This window comes from Alligator mississippiensis, chromosome 4, assembly GCF_030867095.1.
Source record: "Alligator mississippiensis isolate rAllMis1 chromosome 4, rAllMis1, whole genome shotgun sequence".
In the NCBI taxonomy this organism is placed as follows: domain Eukaryota; kingdom Metazoa; phylum Chordata; order Crocodylia; family Alligatoridae; genus Alligator; species Alligator mississippiensis.
In genome coordinates this window covers 1,491,440-1,512,721 of record NC_081827.1, presented here as the reverse complement: position 1 = coordinate 1,512,721, position 21,282 = coordinate 1,491,440, and the positions used below count along the sequence as shown (strand labels likewise).

Sequence of the window (21,282 nt, the reverse complement as noted above, 5' to 3'; positions counted from 1 at the left end):
GATGCTGGGTAAGACCCTTGCACTGTCCGTCCCTCCCCATGGGCCTCCTTGCACAGACCCCAGGCTGGAGACCTGTGGTCTGACCAGGGGAAAGGCAGAAAAGTGCCGACGGCAGCCAGGTGCAAGGGCAGGTGGCAATGCCGCGCAGGATAACCACTATGCCACGGCCCTCCCCATCTCTCCCCATTGCCTCCCTTCCCCTCAAGTCGCTGGGTAAGGGGAGCTCCCGGCACAGCCATGGGAGACACGTGGCCCCTTCCCCTTTGCAGGCAGTCAGGGCCCACAGGAGACACACATGGGACTGAATGCTAAGGGGAGATTTATTATCACTGCCTTGTGCTGGGACCATGCAGAGGAAGGGAGGAGAGATGTGGGAGCCCAGCAGAGCGAGAGGAGGCAGAGGATAGCGGGACTGGCACGGATGGGCACAGCAGTGTGGGGAGGGGGCACAGCAGGCTGGTTGCAGGATGGGACTCCCTGGAAGAGCTGCCGGATGCAATGCACTCACGTCCCAGGAGCTGGTGTACTCCTGCAAGAGCAATTGTCACTGTGAGCCATTGGGGAGATCCTTCGAATGGGCGTGATGATCCCAGGGCAGGGGCAGCTCTGTCTGGAAATCCCTGTCTAGAAACCCCTGGCCTCTGCAAAGGTCTCCATGTGGGCCCCTGAAACCACCCATCCCAGGGCAACCTGGGTCCAAGTCCAACCCAGGCTCCTGCTCCCACTCCAGTGCCTCCCCCTGTGTCCTTCCTCCCTGCGGGCAGGGAGGGCTGCTTTCTCGGGACAAGGGCAGAGGAGCTGTGAACGCAGCTGCTTAAAGACTGCTCCAAGCCTGAGGAGCCCCTGGCAGCACCCTCCTGCCCCATCCAGCTGGGGATGGGGCAGGAAAGGGGGCTTGCCCATGCAGAGAGGGCAATGGGGAAGGTGACATGCATTCATGCACAGGCAGCTGCCTGCACGCAAGACTGTTCATGGCCATTGCAATTACACTGCCATGTCTGGGAGATGAGAGAGTGAGCCTGGGTGACACGGGGCAGGGGAGGGGTGAGCAGAGCTGACACGAATGTCTCAGCTCTTCGAAAGGGGGTTTCACACCCACAGCATGGATCCCTGCAACCTACAGCAAGGCTCATGGGATCCAGCCTCACAAAACCATCTCCTGAGGCAGTCGATCCTGCATGTGCAAGGGGCATGATGCACCCACCCTCAGGAAGGGGTTACTGCTACAGTGCACAGATGTCTCACCTGCTTAGAGCTGGTACTTGCAGATGAAGCCTCTACTTATTTTGCAGGAAACATCATTCCATAGCTTATACCCTAGGAGGCAACACAGCAGTTACCAAGGGGAGGGGGACAGGCTGGGCCCCCCACTCCAACCCCTGCTCTGGGACCTGATCTGAGCTCCTGTCCTTGACCCTGGGGCAAGGCAGAGTGGAGACAGTGTCCTGAACACCCAGGGGTGGAGGGGACAGGCCCCACACCCATGAGAGGAGTGGCGGGAACATCAGACCAGGCTCTGGGTGCACTTATGACAAACTGCTGCCCTTTGCCCGGTCCCTGGGAGAGGACATGGTGCCCACAAGCCTGTTACCAGAAAGAAAGGAACCAAGGACGGGAGTTGGGTCCTTTGGTGCCGTCCGGTGTTGTTGCAAGGAGGCTGCACTGAGTCCTGTTCCCTGGACATGGCGACGTCCCACAGCAGCGCGCAGCTCCCTCGCTCCGTGCCCAGCTCTGCTTTTCCAGCCAGACACTGCCAACCCCCAGCCCTCTCTCTAGACACCCGGGTCTTGCACTGTCTCCTGGCTTCTTCACACTGGCACACACACGTGCAGTGCAGTCAGTGACCCAGGCCCTGCACACACACGCACACACACCATCCAACCACTGCTCCAGCCCTGGCTTCTGCAATTAGGTACTAGGGACCACCTTGTTTCCTTTTTCTCTCTTCTTCAGGCCTCCCTGCAGCCATGGCTCTGACAGTGCCTTCTCCCTCTCTTGCTCCCTACAGGAGCTTCCTTGTCTCTTCCACACAGCCAGAATCAAGGGTGTTTGCACTGGTGCCACCATGTGCAAGCCCCTTTCTGCACAGTCCAAGACCCCTGCACACTTGCACAGATGAAGACAATATAGATATAACTAAATTATATAGACAATGAGGACAAGGTTTGGTGAACTTGTTCTGTGGGGACTGTGAGAGGACAGCATGGAGCAGGGTAGGAAGTGGAGGACTGATCTGAACACAAAAAGTGGGAAAAGAGGAGGGAGAGGGAAGGGAGAGGGACAGTGCTGGGAGAAGCAAACAAGCCCCTGACCCACAGACACAGAGCCAGTCATGGAAGCTAACCCAGGGGATGGGGTAAGAACCCGCAACCCCCATTTAAACCTCACCTAACACAGTCCAGTGTGCGGACAATTTCTTACTTGGAAACTTCCCATTCAAGCTGGTGTTCAAAAGTTCACTGCAAGAGAGCAGCTGCCCTGAGGTCAGTGAAGCAGTGCCCAGGGGCAGAAGTGTCCTGCCATGGGCCTGCGTGTCTCTCTGTGGCCGGTGTCAGAATTACGTCCCATTGTTCTTGCATGCACAGATCGCTCTGTCAGTCCCATGGAGACTCCGGCTGGGCATGGTCAGCAGGGGGTGGCGTCTAATGCTGGGAGGGTAGCCATGGACTGACCCTACCCTGGGGGTCTTCAAGAGGAGGTTAGATGAGTATCTAGCTGGGGTCATCTAGACCCAGCACTCTTTCCTGCCTATGCAGGGGGTCGGACTCGATGATCTATTGAGGTCCCTTCCGACCCTAACATCCATGAATTTATGAATCTATGACCCTCCTGATGCCAATCCATATTGTCATGGCTTTTCCAGCTCTGCACCCGCAAGGACCAGAGCAGGTGAACAGGAGCCGGTCAGAGAGGCCTGCATCCTCATCTGTAGCCACCAGCACCACATAGTAGCACAGTGGCACAACAGCTGCTCCTGGCCATTACTGCCCTTTTACAGACACCAGTCACCTACCCCAGGATGGATGGCCTCCACATGCATGTGCATATCGTGTGAACATGCATGTGCATTCATGCACATCCTGTCAATTATTGCAGCCTGGGGTAAATCCTGTGAGAAAGCAGGCCCTTTTCCTGCCACTGGCCACTAACGGGGTGTCCATTAGGCTGCCAAGCCTTGTGAATCAGGGCCTCTGCTTACCTGATGAAGCTAAGAGCTCTGCGCAGCGCTCATTCCCCTTCCAATTGTTAGGTTCCCCTGGTGCCCAAGCTTTATAGTTGGAGATGGAGCTATCTGTCCATTGCCACTTTCTGTTCTGTAAGCAGGAGGAGGGAAATGTTAGGGAGGGGACATCCTTTGGAAATATGGGCTGTGGGTACCCCCAAAAATCATTATACCCAGAATATCCCATGCTGTGTGGGGAGAGATGGAAAAGGGCTGTAAGGAGGGGATGGACAAAAGGCAGCATCAGGGCACAGGCCCAGGGACACTGATGGAGCTGACACACAAGCCTTGTTTAGGGCTGGAGCCAGCCAAGAAGTGTCCAACCTCACATGCCCTTGAAGCAGGATTTTAGCCCCTTGGCCCAGGCGGCCAATGCACAGAACCAGCCTCATCTCTTCGGCACCTGACTTGTAGCAAAAGCATCCCTGCGCCTCTGAATTCAGCTGCTCCCACACTCACAACGGCCCTGTACAGACTGTGCCAGGCATTTCGGTGCATCAGCCCCCTCAGCCCTTTGCTCAAGCACAGCCTCGGAGCCACTGTCCCGGGGGCAGGATCCAGCAGGTGTCCCTAACTCCCATAGCTCACCTTGCGCTCAGTGCCCACGGACACGCTTGACCCCAGGGTAGCAATGGGACTGCCCACTGCTGGCACCAGAGCCGTGGGGCTAGATCATTTGTCCAGCAAGGAGGAGACCTGGGATGTTCCCTGCAGCCTGAAGGAGCTAAGCCCACCCCTCTCCCTCCCAGCACAGCCCTTAGCCACCAGCCGGCACCATACTGGGGTGGCCCTGCCCTGCGCCACACCTTGTGAAGCACTGCCCTGGGCAGGGGAAGGGCAGTGGCTTGGGTCAGACAACTACAGAGCAAGAGGGAGCCCGACTCTGGCCCCAGCAATGAGGTGCTGTGTCCTGGAGGGAGGGAACCGGGTCCAGCCCCTACTTGCAGGACACAGTCACTAGTCAGAAACCAGACGCAGCAGAAACCCTCAGCCCGGTCCTGTGCAGGGCAGCACCACAGGACTCCCCCTCCCTCCCACCGACCCCAGGACTCCCAGTCTTGCCTGCCCAAGGGTGAGCAGCGGGAGGAGTAAAGCCCCAGGTTGGGCAGCCCATGCACAGGGAGCCTCTGCAGAGGCCCTGGGGACTGAAAGGAGCCATCCAGAACTGGGGAGGGCCACGGCAGGTGGACAGGGGCAGCAGGCACTCACCCTACAAGCATCATGAAGCCCGATCCAGACGTTCCCAGCAGGGCTGTTTGTTGAGATGTATCTAGCGAGGACATTTGTTTCTGCCTCATTGAGAATGGAGACGAGATGGGCCCCTGGGCGGTAGTTCTGACACTCCACCTGCAGCAGGAGCAAACCAGCTGTGTCTGCAGCTCCCAGGGCAGGGAGGAGTGAGAGCAGCACCTCAATGCCTGGGCATTGGGAGGGGAAGGGGAGGGAGCGCCTGCTGCTGCCTCTCCCCAGCCTGGCTATGTGAAGAAATCACCCTCCGTGTCTGCCTCCCTGCTCTGAGTCTGTTCCCACTTCCCGCCCAAATACCCGGGAGGCACTGGTCATTTTACCTGAGGTTGCCGATGTTTTTCCAGCTGACCAACCTGCATCAGCCGTGGTCTGAGGATATTGATTTGTGGCCGGAACTTAGTGATGAGGTCCCGAAAACTTTACAAGGGGGTCATGTTGGAGGGGTCAGACATTTTGGGGCACTGAAACAAGAAATGAGCCTCCAGAGCTCTATCAGTCTCTGGATGAACACGTGAGTGACTTACCTGAAATTAGCCGGTATCTTAAGATTCAGTGAACGAGACTTGTATCGAAAGGGCCAACAAGCCCATTCTGATTTGCTCAAGTGGGTTTTTATTAATTTTCCATTGTTCTGTATTCTGTCCTCACTCTTCCCCTCTCTGATCAATAAAGGTATCTGTTATAGCATGCCTCGCTGTGTGGGTGCTTGAGAGGGGTGAGGCAAGCCTGTTTAGCTCCTCTTTGCTCTGCGTGCTAAGATGAGCCCATGTTTTTTTGTACCTTCCTCCTGTACATGAGGCTACTTGTGAACGTTTCAGGCTAAAAGAAGCACCCCAAAGTACGACGGTGGGTTAAGCACCTGCAAGGTCCACAGGGTCTACGTACCATGGGCTGCACAGAGCCCTAACAAAGACCCAGGCCTAGGTGGTGGCAGCGGTTACCCCGGCCTTGCGGGTGTCCTCCAGGAAGGGGGTTGGCCGGACATAGGCACCCCAGGGAAGGCAGCTGAAGCACTGGTGTTTGCTTAGGCACAGTGAGAGGGGTAGATCAGTGCAGGAACACCCACTACTGGCCTGCCACAGGCTCCAGGGTGAAAGGAGGAAGGAGCTGCTTCCCTCCCCTCCACTTCAGACCCCTCTTCCCACTTGCCCCTGCACCAGAGATGAGCTCTCCCAGACACTCCCCTCCTAGTCCTGGGCCCTTCCCTGCACTAGCCTGTCCTGTCCCACACTGCGTGCAGCCCCTTGGCTGCACTTCGCCTCTGACCAGGAACTGAAACTTCATCCCGGAGCAAAATGTGACTGTCGCTCTGACCTGCCCTTGCTGCCGGCTCTGGACTTGCCCTCTGTGAGCAACCCATTGGTGCCAGGTTACCTGTTTTATACATTTAAGTCCCTGGGCCAAAATGCCCCTTCCATCCCCTGTCTGATCTGTCTGTCGCTGGCAATCTCTCCAGTCAGTCTTTAAAAAAGCTTTCTGCCCCCAGGGCCTTGGAGCCCGGGAGCTGCTCCAGTAGGGAACCACTGGTCCAGACCTGCCAGCACCTGTACCTCTGTTTGGATGTCCACCCCCTCCCCCTAGTGCAATTGTCACTGCCTGGTGAGACCTCCTGGGCATCACCTGTGGCTGCTCCTTGTCCACATGTGCACAGAGAGGGAGAGTGACTACCCCTCTAGAGAACTGGCAAGATTCATCTCCCCCGGTACCCCGGGCTCTCTCCAGGGGGTGCCTAGGGGGTGAGTGGCTGATTGCCATGAGACTGGGGAGGGCTGTGCCCAGAGCGCTGCCATGTGCCCAGGGGAAGGCCACGCTATGGGAGAAAAAGGACATGCCGCTCGTTGTGCATTTTGCAAACAAAAGTCGGGTGTTAAGTGCCGCAAGGGACCCCAGGCTGAACGTAAGGGATGGAGGTGCCTCCCGGCCGTGCTGAAGAGGGCAGCTCACCCTGGCAGAGGTGGGTGAAGGCACACCCCTGCGCTCCATGCTGGCAGGCACTGCGCTCGGTCCAGCCCAGTTTAGAAGCCGGTTCCCATGGGGAGCCTACATCTGCCCCTTGGCTGTGCTGGGGCCCTTGGCAGCCAGCTCCTTTCCACCTGCAGCCTGGCTGTACCTAGCATGGTGACTGCCCATGCAGGGAGCCCCCAACTTCCCATCCCACAGAGCATCCTATCCCAACCGGGCACCCCGCACCCAGACCCCCCAGCGCTCACCTCAGCATTCGCCCAGGTCATCGTCTCCTTGAAGTATCCATAGCATTTGTGGCGAAAGTGTAGCCAGCCATTGGGACAGACCTGGGTCTTAGTCCCTGCACAGAGACAGTGATGGGCAGGCAGTGAGGGGAAAAGAGACCCTGGTGGAGGCTCCCCCAGCCCCAGAGCGGTTGCTTTACTGAGGGCGGGGGCAGCAGAGCCAGGCCTGGGGAGGAAGGGGTGAAAGCAGCCCCTAGGCACAGGGCACATGAGGAGATGCCTGGGGGAGGTGACTGGGAGGAAGTTCAGGGATTTGGGGACCCCGGTGGGACCCCAGAGCCCACCGTCGCATTTCTCAGGGCAGGAGGATGCAGAGGCAGGGGAAGATCGGTATCCCAGCTCCAGCATCTCTCCTTGGTGCCGAGGAGGGGACCCTGTCTCCTGAGGAACACACTGGCCCCTTCTGCAGCCCGGATCCGGGGTCTTTGGGTAAGGGCCCTTCTTGCCGAGGGGTCGGGAGAGCCTGAGTGGGACCAACGCGCTCCCTGCCAAGGGAAGCAGAGCCCGGGGGCTCCAGCGTGGCGCGGACTCACCTTCCAGCCCAGGGCTCAGCACCAGGCAGCCCAGGAGGCACAGGATGAGACGGGCAGTGGTCCTCATCTCCTCGCTTGTCCTGGAGGTAGACAGGGGAGATGGACCCTGGGATCCCACATTGTGCCCCACACTGACCTCTCCCTGCCTCCCAAGGTGGGGTTTCTGGCCTGGCCCCAAACCTAGGACCCAGTGAGATCCCTGACAGGGCAGGGGTCTCTGACCTGTGTCTGGGGCCATGGTCCTTTCAGCGGCAGACCCACTGACCCTGCCTTCCACTTTCCTCTTCTCTTTTGCCTCCAGCACTGCAGGGCAACACAGGGCAGGGACCCTGGGAGCAGGTCTCCAGGGAGCGGGTGCTCAGCACTGACCCACAGGGCTGGGTGCAAGGACAGTGCTGTGGGGCAGGGGGACACAGCAACTTCTCCCCAGGGTGCCTCACGCACAGCATCTTTGGCCCCCCGAACCCCAGCCAGGGCTGCTCCTAAGTCCTGGCCCCAGCTCAGAGGGGACAAGGGCCAGGACCAGGGCTCAGGACTCACCTGTGCACCTCTCTGGGGTCTGGTCCGGAGCAGGGGGTTTGGTGCAGCCGGTGCCCACTGTTGGTGCCCAGTGGGTTTATAGGCTGGCAGGAGGGAGGGGATCAGAGAAAGGTGTGAACATGCAAAGCAGGCAGGGCCAGCCCACAGCTCCGCATCGCCTCAGCTGATCTTAATCTGCCCCTGCCCCCCGCCCCTCCCTGCCTCCTGCCTGCCCCACTCTCTGCCCCTCCTCTCTCTTCCACACCAATGCTCCAGGTGCTGGCCAGGACCTACTGCTGATCCCATTTGCACCCAGGGGAGGGAACCATCTCTCCTGGGGACAGCCCGTGTGCTTGCACACACTGCACAAGTGTCCACCACCTCCTTGCAGGGGGAACCCTATTTTACTGTTAAAAATGAGCTATTTAGCTTCCTCCTGTCTCCTATCTAGGTCCCTGTAAGTAGCACAAATAAGCTCCAGCTTCCACGAACACCTTCTTTTAGTCCATTCCAGGAGCCAGAAGTGCTGCCGATGCACCAGCGTCCCATGTGAAGTCCCCCTTCATTCACAGAGTAGACAAACAGGCGAAGCTAAGCATAACCCACCCCTGTTTGAGTGCCTGGACTAGGAGCCCCTGCAGCTATTCCCACCCACCCGGGGGCCAGCGGGCGCAGCAGGCAGGCCGTGCTCTGCCACACAGCGAAAGGGCAGGGGATGTTCCCAAGCAGGGAAGCTTGTTCCAGGGAAAACCACATCTTGTTGGTTTCTGGCTAGTTCCCCATCGTCAACAGGACAAACACTATGAGTGTGGGACCGACACTGGCTTTCCTGGTGTGGAAGCCGAACCCAAGCACCTGGTCATGGTCCTGGTGGAGAAGGGCACGGCCCAGAGACTGCACTGTATGTAGTGTTTATTGGGACCTGTACAAGGGAAAACAAATACTGTACTTCAGAGGAATAACAGCCTATCACAAATCTCCTCTCCCTGGGGTGAGAAATCCTTCCTGCTCAAGGCCCATGCATGACAGGCTGCATCACGACCAGGATGGACGTGGCTCGGAGCAAGCCAACAGCACCGTTCTGCAACAGAAAAGCACAGCAGAAAGGAAATGAGCTCCGGCTGCATCTGCGGGCAGCTCCTGAAATCCGCATTTTATCCATTGCCTCCTTTGTGCAATGCATCCCTTTCCTGGACGTTTCCTGGGGCTCTTTGCAGACCCACCTGAGATGGGGCCTCAGGGAATTGCATTGGCTTTAACAGATAGCATAGGAACAAGTGTTGTCAACCCCACTGGACCAGTGCAGAGACCACAGTGTAGAGATGTTGCAGTGCATGGGGATGGGCCAGGACAGTCTCTGTGCAGATGTAGCTGTCATGAGCAGCTCATGGCCAGGGCAGCAAACAGCATGAATGAGTCCGAGGCTTTGTGAGATGCTCAGCTGTCAAACTGGTGCTTGTCCTCCAAGGGGAAGAACCGGGTTTCTTTCCCCTGTACCAGGTGCCTGCGAGCATCCTGCCCCTGCACTGTTTCGGTGTAAGGCTGCAGATGATGGGGACCGACTGGAAGGGCTTGGTTATACCAGGTACCTGCTGGGATGTGTGGTTCCCCGGGTGTTGGGCCTCCCCCTTGACCCCAGCCAGCTGGACAGCTGCAGCTGCCTCTTGGCCAGAGCTGCTTTCACACCCTGACCGTATGTGGAGGCAACACATGTCCCCGAGGAGGAAAGAGCAAAGGGCAGAGAAGTTGTGTCTGGACCTCGCCAGGCAGCAGAGCCCAGCAGGATCCAGCACCTCGTCCTCTGGGCAGTGCCCTGGTCTCTGAAGTGGTCCCCCTGCCTTGGGTGTCAGCCCGTGGACATTGCTGTCATGGGGAAGCTGCCGTGGGGCTGCACTTTCCCAAGGGAGGCTGTTGGGGGCTTGGCCCTGTAGGGACGCCCTGTGCAGCTCAGGGCTCATCTGCTGCTAGAAGACACGATGTGAGGCTGCGGCTCCATGACCTCTGTGTCTGCTCTTGGTCCCCATGAGCAGAAGGAAGCCAGGGTCCTGTACCCCTCTGCCCCTCTGTGCTGGCTGCCTCTTCCCAGGTGCAACTGGGCAGAGCTCATTCCCCTGCAAGTCGGGCCTGGGGCCTGTGTGGCTGCTGCAGCAAAAAGAAGTCCTTCAAAGAGACCTGCAAGTTGCAGCAGGGCCCGAGGCCATGGCCAGCAGTTCCCCCAGCCCTCAGGAGGCCCCTGCGAGGCCAAGGGATACTGCGTTCCTCACTCCCAGGGAGGGGGAGGGTCCGAGGGCAGGGGCCTCCTCCCCTGCAGGGACATGGCACCAGCCTGTGGCTGTGGGCCCGGAGGTGAAATAGGAAGTCGGGCACTCGGGCCCGGGCTGCCACGTACATTTGCTTGTGCTCAGGAATCTACCCCTGTGCAAAACTCCTGGGCCTCCACCGGGCTGGTCCTGGGACCAGCCCAGGTTTGGGCAGCAAGACAGTGGAGGTGTCAGGGCCTGTGCACGAGATTTCCCAGGTCTCCTGGGGTACAGGACAGCAGGACACAGTTCAGTGCAGAAGAATGCCAGGTGCTGCGGTGAGGGCACAAATCCGCATGCAGCAGCGCACAGCGGAGCCTCCGCATGGCCCAGGGCTTGGTCCCTTCCCCGCACCAAGGAGCGCTTCCCTGGTTGGCCTTGGTCTGGGGCACTGTCACGTCCCCAAACAGGGTATAGCCCTGCCCCAGCCCCAAGGATCTCCCGGTCCAGCTGGCCCAGCCCTGGTGCAGGAGGTGTGCATGGGCGCGATGCTGCTTGGGGGCTGCAATTCTACTCACACCGGGCCCTGTGGGATATGCCGGGGCCAGCACAGCTCTCCCTCGGGGATGGGGGAAGCGCCCTGGGGTAGTTCCCGCAGTGTAAAGGTGTGTAAAGCTGGACTCCAGGCAGCGACCCCATGACTGATCTCACCACTACACACATGGGCTTGTGTTGGAGGACGGGGGGGCAGGAAGGGAGGGGTGCCATTGATGCTTTTGGGGGAGGTTGGCTGGGGTGTCTGTGCCCCGGAGAAGCCACCCCTCACCAATCCCCAGGGCCACAGGCGGTCACTGTGTGGTGCCCAGTTTCTCATATTTCCCAGCTAGACCTTGGGTTCAGCAGTAGGAACTGCACAGGCGAGTCCAGAGCGGAGCTGCACCAGCCTCCTGCCCCTTCCTCCCTCCTCTCTGAAGGAGCTAGAAGGAGTGGGGAAAACCTTGTAGGAAGAAACATGTAAATGTTTGAGTGTTCGGTCTCAGGACCCTCTGGAGCCAGAAACCATCGAGCCCCATTGCTGTCCTGACCTCCCCACTGCTCGGTTGTTTATGTGGCTTTACTCTTCTGGCGAGGTCCTCTAAAATTGTTGCAAAGGGGATCCAAAATTCAGTTGGAAACAGGAACTTGGCTGCAAATACCACTTGTGAAAGCTCCTGGTTCTCTAGAAATGTGATACTGGAGATAACAAGAGATGTAAAAGTTGGCGTGACTGGCATCTAGCATCCCAGTCCCTATTTGTTGGAGATACAAGGTAATTTCCAGAACAGCGTTTCCCTGCAGGTCCCTGCTGTACATGGAGTACAGTAGATAAGCCCCCAAAATGAGCCAGCTTTCAAAGGTGTTAAACATTCACCATTAGTGATAAGCAGCAGGGTAAATCTGTTCAGTCATAGATTCATAGATTGTAGAGTCAGAAGGGACCACAAAGGATCATCATGTTCGACCCTCTGCTCCCAGCAGGAAAAAGGACCCAAGTCAGATGACCCTGGCGAGGTGACTGTCAAGCCTCCTCTTGAAGACCTCCAAGTAGGTTACAGCACCACCTCTCCTGACAGCCCATTCCAGATTCTGGCCACCTTTACTGTAAAAAATTTCTTCCAAGTGTCTAACCTAAATCTACTCTTCACTAGTTTACACCCATTATTTCTAGTTACTCCCTGGCTTGCTCTGGTAAACAGCGCATCCCCAATGCTCTGCTGTCTTCCCCCAATAAACTTGTAGGTGGCTACAAGGTCTCTCATAGGATGTCTCTTGTGAAGGTTGAAGATATCCAGATCCCTCAACCTCCCCTTGTAGGATCTATCATGAAGGTCACTAATTGTGTGAGTGGCCCTCCTCTGAACTCTCTTCAGATCCTCTGTGTCCCTCTTGAAGTGCGGCTATTAGAACTGGACACGGTACTCCAACTGCAGCCTGACCAATGCCGCATAGAGGGGGAGCATCACCTCCCTCAATCTGTTGGTCATGCATCTGCTAATATATGGCAAGGTGTGCTTAGCTTGTTGATGGCCTCATTACACTGCTGGCTCAGGTTCATCTTGGAGTCAGCTATGACTCCAAGATCCCTCTCAGCCACTGAGCTGCTGAGGAGGTCATCCCCCAACCTGTAGGTGTGCTGGGGATTCCCCCCGCCCCCCCAGGTGGAGTGCCTTGCATTTGTCTTTGTTGAATTGCATCCTATTTTGTTCCGCCCATTGGTCCAACCTGTCAAGATCAGCCTGTACCTGCTCCCTGCTCCCCGGTGTGTTAACTTTGCCCCGTAACTTGGTATCATGTGTGAACTTGGAGAAGTTGCTCTCCATAGCCTCATCCAAATCGCTGATGAAGATATTAAATAACACCGGCCCAGGGACCGAACCCTGCGGGACACCACTGCCCACCTCCCTCCAGCCCGAGAACAACCCGTCCACACCACTCTCTGGTGCAGCCCCTGACCCAGCTGGACACCCACCTGACTGTGTAGGCATCCACTCCACAGCTCGTTAGCTTCCTGTAAGAAATAGTTTTCAAGGTCAGAGGCAGTTGTATGCTCAAGAAATGGCTGGTACCCAAACCTCTGTCCTAGTTCACAGTCTATAACCCTGATGGAGGCCACTGCTGAAGATACTGAACAAAACCAGCCCCAAGACTGAGTGCTGGGGCTCTCCACTTGACACCAGCTGCCAACTAGATACTGAGCCATTGATCACTATCCTCTTAGCAAGATGATCCAGCAGTTTTCTATGCATCTTACAGTCCATTCATTCAACTTGTACTTCTATATTTTGCTTGCAAGAAAGTCATGAGAGAGCCAGTTAGAGTTTGGGGAATAAGAGGAGGAATTGGACTTTCTGCTAAGCAAAAACATCTACAATCTCATAGGGATAACAGAGACCTGGTTGGACTCCTCCTCTGACTGGACTATGGGTATAAATGGCTATACCCTGTACAAGAGAGATCATGCTGAAAAAAGGGGTCTCTATGTGAAGGAGAGCTACATGTCCCTACAAGCCGAGACTGGCACCCAGAGAGGACAACTGGAGACCCTTTGGTTTAGGCTACAAGGGGAACATGGTGAAGGGGATAAAATGGCAGGAGTCTACTACAGACCTCCAAATCAGGAACAAGAGCTTGACCAAGAATTCTTCAGGGAACTGGCTGAGGCTGCATGCTTTTGGTGCATGGTTGCCATGGGAGACTTCAACTACCCAGACATCTCATGGGAAAAGCACTTGGCCAAATCTGATTGGCACAAAGCTTCATCACATGCATGGATGAGCTCTACCTGTCTCAAAAAGTTTATGGGCTGACAAGAAGTAAGGCACTGCTGGACCCGGTACTGGCCAAAGGGAGTGATTGAATCAGCAGCCTAAGAACTGAAGGGAAGCTGGGAGAAAATGTCATCCTCCTACTGTACTCAGCCTTGGTGAGGCTGCAGCTGCAGTACTGAATCCAATTTTGGGCTCCACAATTCAGGAAGAACATGGAGAAGCTTGAAAGCGTCCAGAGGAGAGCCACATGCATGATCAGAGGGCAAGGTAACACGACTTATGAAAAAAGGCTGAGACCCATGGGACTCTTCAGCCTGCAGAAGTGCAGGCTCAGGGGTGACTTGGTGGCAGCCTATAAGTACATAAGGGGTGTGCATCAGGATCTGGGGGATCACCTGTTCACCACAGCACCCCAAGGGATGAGAAGGCCCAACAGTCACAAAATCCTGCAAGACCATTTCAAGCTGGACATAAGGAGAAATGTCTTTACTGTCCAAGCCCCCAAGGCCTAGGTCAGACTTCCCCAGAGGTGGTGCAAGCACCTACTCTGGACACCTTCAAGAAACTTAATGAGATTGAGGTCGGAGGGAGCCTCAGGACACCAAACCAAGTGTCACCCACAAAAACAGCCCACCAAGACTGACCAAGAAATACCCAGGTAAGAGACCCAAATAGTCCTGGGATTATGGGTGTGGTTCATACACCTTCAGGAGGCCTTAAATGCATATACACTAATGCTCGTAGTATGGGGAACAAGCAGGAGGAATTTGCCCTCCTTCTAGCTAACACAAACCCAGACATAGTGGGGCTCACTGCAACTTGGTGAGATCGAACTCATGACCTGGCAGTGAACATCAAGGACTATAGGCTGCACAGGAGGGATAGAACAGGTAGGAAAGTTTGGGGCGTGGTGCTGTACATCAAAGAACAATTCACATCCTTAACGAGCAGCACTGGGTCAGAGGAGGGGCAGACTGAAGTGCTCTGGGTCAGAATATGGGGGTGGGGGGGGCAGAGGGAAAGGGCCTTAAGTGGGGGTTGGACTTAAGTGGGGTCTACTACAGACCACCCAACCAGGGGGAAGAGCTAGACCAGGAATTCTCAAGTCAGCTCGCGGAGGCAGTTAAGTCAAAGGACGTGGTCATCATGGGTGACCTAAACTATCTAGACATTTGCTGGGAAGAGGAGTCAGCCAGGTCTGACTGCTCACATAGGATCCTAGCCCTGTTATAGGACCTCCATCTAACCCAGGAGGTGCACAGTCCCACCAGGAGAAATGCCTTGTTAGACCTGGTTCTGGCCATAGTCAATGACCTGGTGAGGGGTATGCAGGTGCTTGATCACCTGGGCAACAGCAATCATCGCCTGCTGGAATTCACCATCCAGCGCAGGGTGGCAAAGGCCTGCAGGAAAACAGCAGCCCTGGACTTTAGGAGGGTGGATTTCAATGAGGTAAGGAGACTAGTCTGGGAGGCACTGAGGTCCCTGAGGGGAGGTAAGTTGGGAGTTCAAGAAGAGTGGTCATTCCTTAAGTAGATGAACCTCCAAGCCCTAAGGGAGGCAATCTCAACATGGATGAAAGGGGGCAGGAGTGCTGAAAAGTGCCCATGGCTAACCAGAAGCATCCAGGAACATCTCAAAGCTAAGAAGGAGGTGTACAGCCAATGGAAGGGAGGGGCCATCTGCAGGAAGGACTATACCTCCATTGCTCGGGATTGTAAGGGGGCTGTTAGGACGACTAAGGTGGAGATGGAACTGGATCAAGGATAACAAGGAGCCCCTTTTTAAATACATAGGGGGTATAAAGAAGGTTCCAGGTAATGTGGGACCTCTTCAGGACATGCTTGGAAATCTGGTAGTCTCACCGGATGACAAAGCTAACCAACTATTTTTTGCCATCATTTTTCTGAGCAGGGACCAGGGCATCCCCCCCACCAGGATCCCCCATGGTCCCAGTGGAGGTGCAGCCATGCCTAGAGTCAGTGTTGACCTAGACAGGGAACTTCTGGTGGGACTGTACATGTTTAAATCAACAAGTCCTGATGAACTCCACCCCAGAGTGCTGAGGGAATTAGCAGAGGTCATTGCGGGACCCCTGGCATGGCTTTACGAGCAATCATGGTGCTCTGGTGTGGTGCCAGAGGACTGGAAAAGGGCCAATGTGGTCCCCATTTTCAAAAAAGGGAGGAAGGAGGACCCAGTAAATTATAGGCCTGTTAGTCTGACCTTGGTCCCGGGGAAACTCTTTGAGAAAATTATCCAGGTGCACATCTGCGAGGGCCCAGCAGGGGGGATCATGCTTAGGGGCAATCAACATGGGTTCATTAGAGGCAGGTCCTGTCAGACCAACCTGGTGGCCTTCTATGACCAGGTCACAAAATCCTTGGAAGCAGATGTTGTGGTGGACATAGTCTTTCTGGACTTGAAGAAGGCCTTCGGCACGGTCTCTCACCCCATTCTCATTAGAAAAATTAGGAGACTGTGGTGTCGATGCCTACAAAGTCAGATGGGTCACCAATTGGCTGGAGGGCTGCACCCAGAGAGTCGTGGTGGACGGGTCATTTTCGAACTGGAGGGACACGGGCAGAGGGGTCCCCCAGGGCTTGGTCCTTGGGCCTGCATTGGTCAATATTTTCATCGGCCACTTGGATGAGGGGTTGAAAAGCACCCTGTTCAAATTTGCACATGACAATAAGATGTGGGGGGAAGTGGGCATAGTAGAAGGGAGGGACAGGCTGCATTTGGATCTGGAGAAGTTACAGGGGTGAGCGGATGAGAATAAGATGGCATTCAATACTAACAAGTGGAGGGTGCTGCATCCAGGGAGAAAGAACCAGCAGCAGACCTACAGGCTGGGAAACTCCCTTCTCATCAGCACAGAGGGAGAAAAGGATCTTGGAGTCATTATTGATTCCAAGATGAACATGGGCCACCAGTGTGGGGATGCAGTCAGGAAGGCCAACTGCACCTTGTCGTGCATCCACAGATGCATCACGAGCAAGTCTAAGGAGGTGATCCTCCCCTCCATATGACACTGGTCAGGCTGCAGTTGGAGTACTGCATCCAGTTCTAGGCACCGCACTTCAGGAGAGATGTGGACAGCATGGAGAGGGTCCAGAGGAGGCCACTTGCATGGTCAGGGGACAGCAGGGCAGGCCCTAAGACGAGAGGCTATGGGACCTGAACCTGTTCAGTCAACACAAGAGAAGGCTGAGAGGGGACCTGGTGGCCATGTATAAACTGGCCAAGGGAGACCAGCAGGCAATGGAAGAGTCCCTGTTGCCCTGAGTACTACCAGAGGTAACAAGAATCAATGGCCATAAGTTGACAGGGAGTAGATTCAGGCTAGATACCTGGAGGCACTGCTTCACAGTCAGGTTGGCTAGGATCTGGAACCAACTTCCAAGGGAAGTGGTGCTGGCTTCTACCCTGGGGGTCTTTAAGAGGAGACTTGATGATTACCTGGCTGGGGTCATTTGAGCCCAGTTTTCTCTCCTGCCCAGGGCAGGGGGTCGGACTTGAAGATCTACTAAGTCCTTTCCAACTCTACATCTATGAATCTATGAAACTCTGAATCTATGAATCAAAGAGCTTTCCCAGGACCAAGGTAAGACTAACGGGCCTGTTGTTACCTGGGTCCTTCTTCCTCCATTTTTTGAAAATGGGGACCACATTGGCCCTTTTCGAGTCCTCTGGCACCTCACCAGAGCACCATGAGTACTCATAAAGCTGTGCCAGGGGTCCTGCAATGACCTCTGCCAATTCCCTCAGCACTCTGGGATGGAGATCATCCAGACCTGCTAATTTGAACACGTCCAGCCCCACCAGAAGTTCCCTGACTAGGTCCTTGCTGACCCTGGGCCTGGCTGAGCCTCTTCCAGGTCCATCCGGGATCCCAGTGCGGGGGATGTCCTGCTCCCTGTTCAGAAAAATGGAGGCAAATAATTTGTTAAAGAGATTATATTTGTCATCTGGTGCAACCACCAGACTTCCAAACATGTCCTGCAGAGACCCTACTTTACCTGGTACCTACTTTTTACTCCTCATGTATTTAAAAAAGGACTTCTTGTTATCTTTGATCCGGGTCACTAGTCCCAGTTCCATCTCTGTCTAAACCTTCCTGACAGCCCCACTACAATCTCAAGCAATGGAGGTATAGTCCTCCTTGGTGATGGCTCCTCCCTACCATTGGGTGTATGCCTCCTTTTCAGCTTTGAGATGTTCCTAGATGCTTTTGGTGAGCCATGGGGGCTTTTGAGCACTCTTACTTGCTTTGATCTGTGTTGGGACTGTCATCCTTTGGGCTTGGAGGATCATCTACTTAAGGAACAACCACTCAACTTGGACTCCCAAGTTCCTTGCCCTCCAGGACCTCAGAGCCTCCCCAGATAGTCTCCTCAACTCATTGAAATCCACCCTCCTGAATTCCAAGTCAGGAATTGCTGCAGGCCTTTGACACACAGCGCTGGAAGGTAAATTCCAGTAGGCAATGATCGCTATCATCCAGGTGGCTGAGAACCCACAGTCCACTCACCAGGACATCACCCATGGCCAGGACCAGGTCCAACAAGGCATTTTGCCTGGTGGGACTGTGCACCTCCTGGGTTAGGTGGAGGTCCTGTAACTTTGCTAGGAACCTACTTGACCGGTCAGACCTAGCTGACTGCTCCTCCCAGCAGATGTCCAGAAAGTTTAGGTCCCCCATCATAACCACATACCTTGACTTAACTGCCTCCTCAAGCTAACCTGAGAATTCCCAGTCCACCTCTTCCCCCTCATTGGGTGGTCTGTAGTAGACCTCCACTATTAAGTCCCTTTCAAAAACATGGGGATTGCCAGAGACCAGTAGCATATGCATCTAGGGCACTCTCTAAGTCAGAGCATCTATATGCACAAATTGAGAAAGAAAGTTTGGCTCTTGTATATGACTGTAAGAAATAGCATATTTCATAGGCCCTGCATTGAGCTATGGGAAGCCTGCCATAGCTGAAACAGATCACAAAACCTTGGGCAAGGGTTGCATAAAAAGGGTTATCAGACATAGTGCCTGTTAATCTAAGTAAAAGAGTGATTTCTGTTACAGATAAGATGTGGGCACTAATTGTAGAAGCAACGGCTTAGGACACCGTGTTGCAAAAACTGATAACAGCTATTGATGCTGGTCAGCTTAGAAAACATAGACCGAGCCCCTACTCTCAGTTCCAGGAAGAGCTGTCAGTACTCGATGGCATTTGTTCAAAGGCTCACGACTTGTTGTTCCAGCAGTGCTAAAGAAAGACATGTTAAACAGAATACATGAGGGATACATTGAAAAATGCAAAAGGAGAGAAAGTGGTGCTCTATATTGGCCCTACCCTTTGTAACCAATAAAGTTCTCTTTTGTGACTGGTGTAGGAGACTTATTGAGGGGTGGGTTTAATTATGACTAGGAGGCCCCTTAGGTCAGCGGACTAAGGGAGATGATCCTTTTTGGCCCGCGACTTGGGGAGGAGCGCCAAGTGCTTGTATTGTGTCGAGTACCCATAGAACTATTAGGCCTGTGTTTCCCCGAGGACACAGAACCTAGAAGGTCCCCTCTCAGGGTGGTGGTAGCACGTTACCCCTGGACTCTGTGGTGGGGTTTGAAAGGGGGTCTGCCAGGGCTTAGGCGCCCCTGGAGAGACACGTGGAGTCTGGACGGTGGATGGGAGTGGTGAGGTGGGAGGCTCAATGCAGGGCCTATGAAATGACATTGCCATACTTGCCACACTTCTTTTCCTTCGCATAGTGACAATGGGACAGTCTGGCAGGGTTTTAGTTGCATTTTTACCTCATGGCAAGTGATGCACGCGTTGACTATTTCTTGTCCTTCTCTCTTAGTTACATCAGTGCCCCAAGATGTGGCCTGGCAGGCAGTTCCATCACACCCGGGGTGTCCATAGATTCATAGATTCATAGATGTTAGGGTCAGAAGGGACCTCAATAGATCATCGAGTCCTATGTTTCCTACATAGGCAGGAAACAGTGCTGGGTTTAGATGACCCCAGCTAGATGCCTATCCAACCTCCTCTTGAAGACCCCCAGGGTAGGGGAGAGCACCACCTCCCTTGGGAGCCCATTCCAGACCTTGGCTACTCTAACTGTGAAGAAGTTCTTCCTAATGTCCAATCTAAATCTGCTCTCTGCTAGCTTGTGGCCATTATTTCTTGTAACCCCCGGGGGTGCCTTGGTGAGTAAAGCCTCACCAATTCCCTTCTGTGCCCCCATGATGAACTTATAGGCAGCCACAAGATCACCTCTCAACCTTCTCTTGCCGAGGCTGAAGAGGTCCAGGTGCCCCAGTCTCTCCTCATAGGGCTTTGCCTGCAAGCCCTTAACCATACGAGTGGCCCTTCTCTGGACCCTCTCCAGGTTCTCCGCATCCCTCTTGAAGTGCGGCGCCCAAAATTGCACACAGTACTCCAACTGCAGTCTGACCAGCGCCCGATAGAGGGGAAGTATCACCTCCTTGGCTCTGTTCATCATGCATCTGCATGTTTTCGATGTAGCCATTCTGCGGCTCATTCCCCAGGTGTAGAGTGGGAGGAGGAATTGGGCAATGATGGACTAGCTGCTTTATTTCTTTCTTCAACATACAAGGTTTCAGCACTCTCTTCTCTTGTTAACTGATGAACTCGCCTATGCCACTTTGTCTCCAGGCTTTCTCCTGCCTTATTTCCATGTGCTGTACTCACATGTCAGATGTGTAGAGGAAGCTTATTTTGGGATAACTCCCATAAGGCTTTCTACTCTTCATGGTTTCAAATGTTTTGTCCTCGTCTTTTAAAGTTTTTTTTTTATTTCATAGGGGTAGTCATTTAGTACATGCTTCTACTACCATCCAGGAGTTGCTATAAATATAGATGGGCCTTCAAGGACGTGGACCTTGTGCTAATTCCCACACAGCCACACCCAGCACTGCTTGGAGCTCAGCATACTGCATGCTTTTTCCGAGGCCTTGTGATACTACTTGCTTGCCATCTTGAATTCTCAAGATGGCTGCTCTCCAGGCATGACCTCGAGCAGACTCATCTGTAAACCAGACTTCAACATCAGCTGAGGTCTCCGCTTCAGGTGAGAAAGGAGGTGCTTCTGTGATGGGTGAAGGTTCACTGTAGCTTGTTTGATCAGGATAAACATTAATTGTACTTTCAATGACTCTTTCAACTAATGCAGGACGTCCGTGTGGGGTTACTCATTGCACTTGGCTTAAAATGTAATCAATGCACTTTTGGACCATGATGTCTTGGGCTCTCCCCCCAGGTGGTAGCTGGCAATCTGACAGAGCCATGCCAAGGATAGGTATCGGAGTAGTGATAACTGTGGGTAATTCTCCTCCCAGTGCTTCTGTGGCTTCCAGGGCTGCTGTTGCTGCACACAACATCTGTTCTAAGAGAGTATACCTTGCTTCTGCCCCTCTCCAGCCTCGGCTCCAGAATGAAAGGGGTTTTCCTTCTGCTTCCGAGGGCTCCTTCTGCCACAGGCTCTAGTGTGGTCCTCCTTCTGAGACACCTACCTGGAGCCAAAGCTCTCCTTCTAGACATTGTGCTGCTAGGGACGCATGGACAGTTACTGCTTCCTTAATGGCTTGTAAGGCATATTTATGCTCAGGACCCCATTCCCATTTAGTTCTCTTCTTATATAGGTTATACAAGGGGTGAGCTAATACACTAAACTCAGGAACATGCATATGCCAAAAATGTAGTGCTCCCAATCAGGCTTGCAGTTTTTTCACATTAGAGGGAGTCTGGGTCTCCACTATATTTTGCAGCGCCTCGGTTGGTATCGTGGGCCCCCCATTTGCCATTCTATTTCTAGAAATTCACACTGGGGCCCTACCTTTTGGACTTTCTGTTCAGACAGCATGAATCCAAAGGTAAGCACTTTCTCTTTTAATGATTCAAAGCCCTTGGTGGCAGCCTTTTTGTCTTGACTGTCTACCAT

General features: G+C 54.4%; 1 protein-coding gene across 1 annotated transcript; it reads right to left on the bottom strand.

The window, feature by feature from the left end:
- Positions 1 to 302: 302 nt before the first annotated feature.
- Positions 303 to 21,282, bottom strand: LOC132249852 (C-type lectin lectoxin-Thr1-like). The gene is made up of 8 exons (XM_059725510.1): positions 21,178 to 21,282; positions 7,794 to 7,876; positions 7,254 to 7,333; positions 6,682 to 6,776; positions 4,433 to 4,570; positions 3,200 to 3,314; positions 1,246 to 1,317; positions 303 to 529 (listed from the first exon to the last, which is right to left on the bottom strand). The coding sequence occupies exons 1-7, from the start codon at positions 21,280 to 21,282 to the stop codon at positions 1,250 to 1,252; spliced, it is 684 nt and encodes a 227-aa protein (XP_059581493.1). The 3' UTR covers positions 303 to 529; positions 1,246 to 1,249.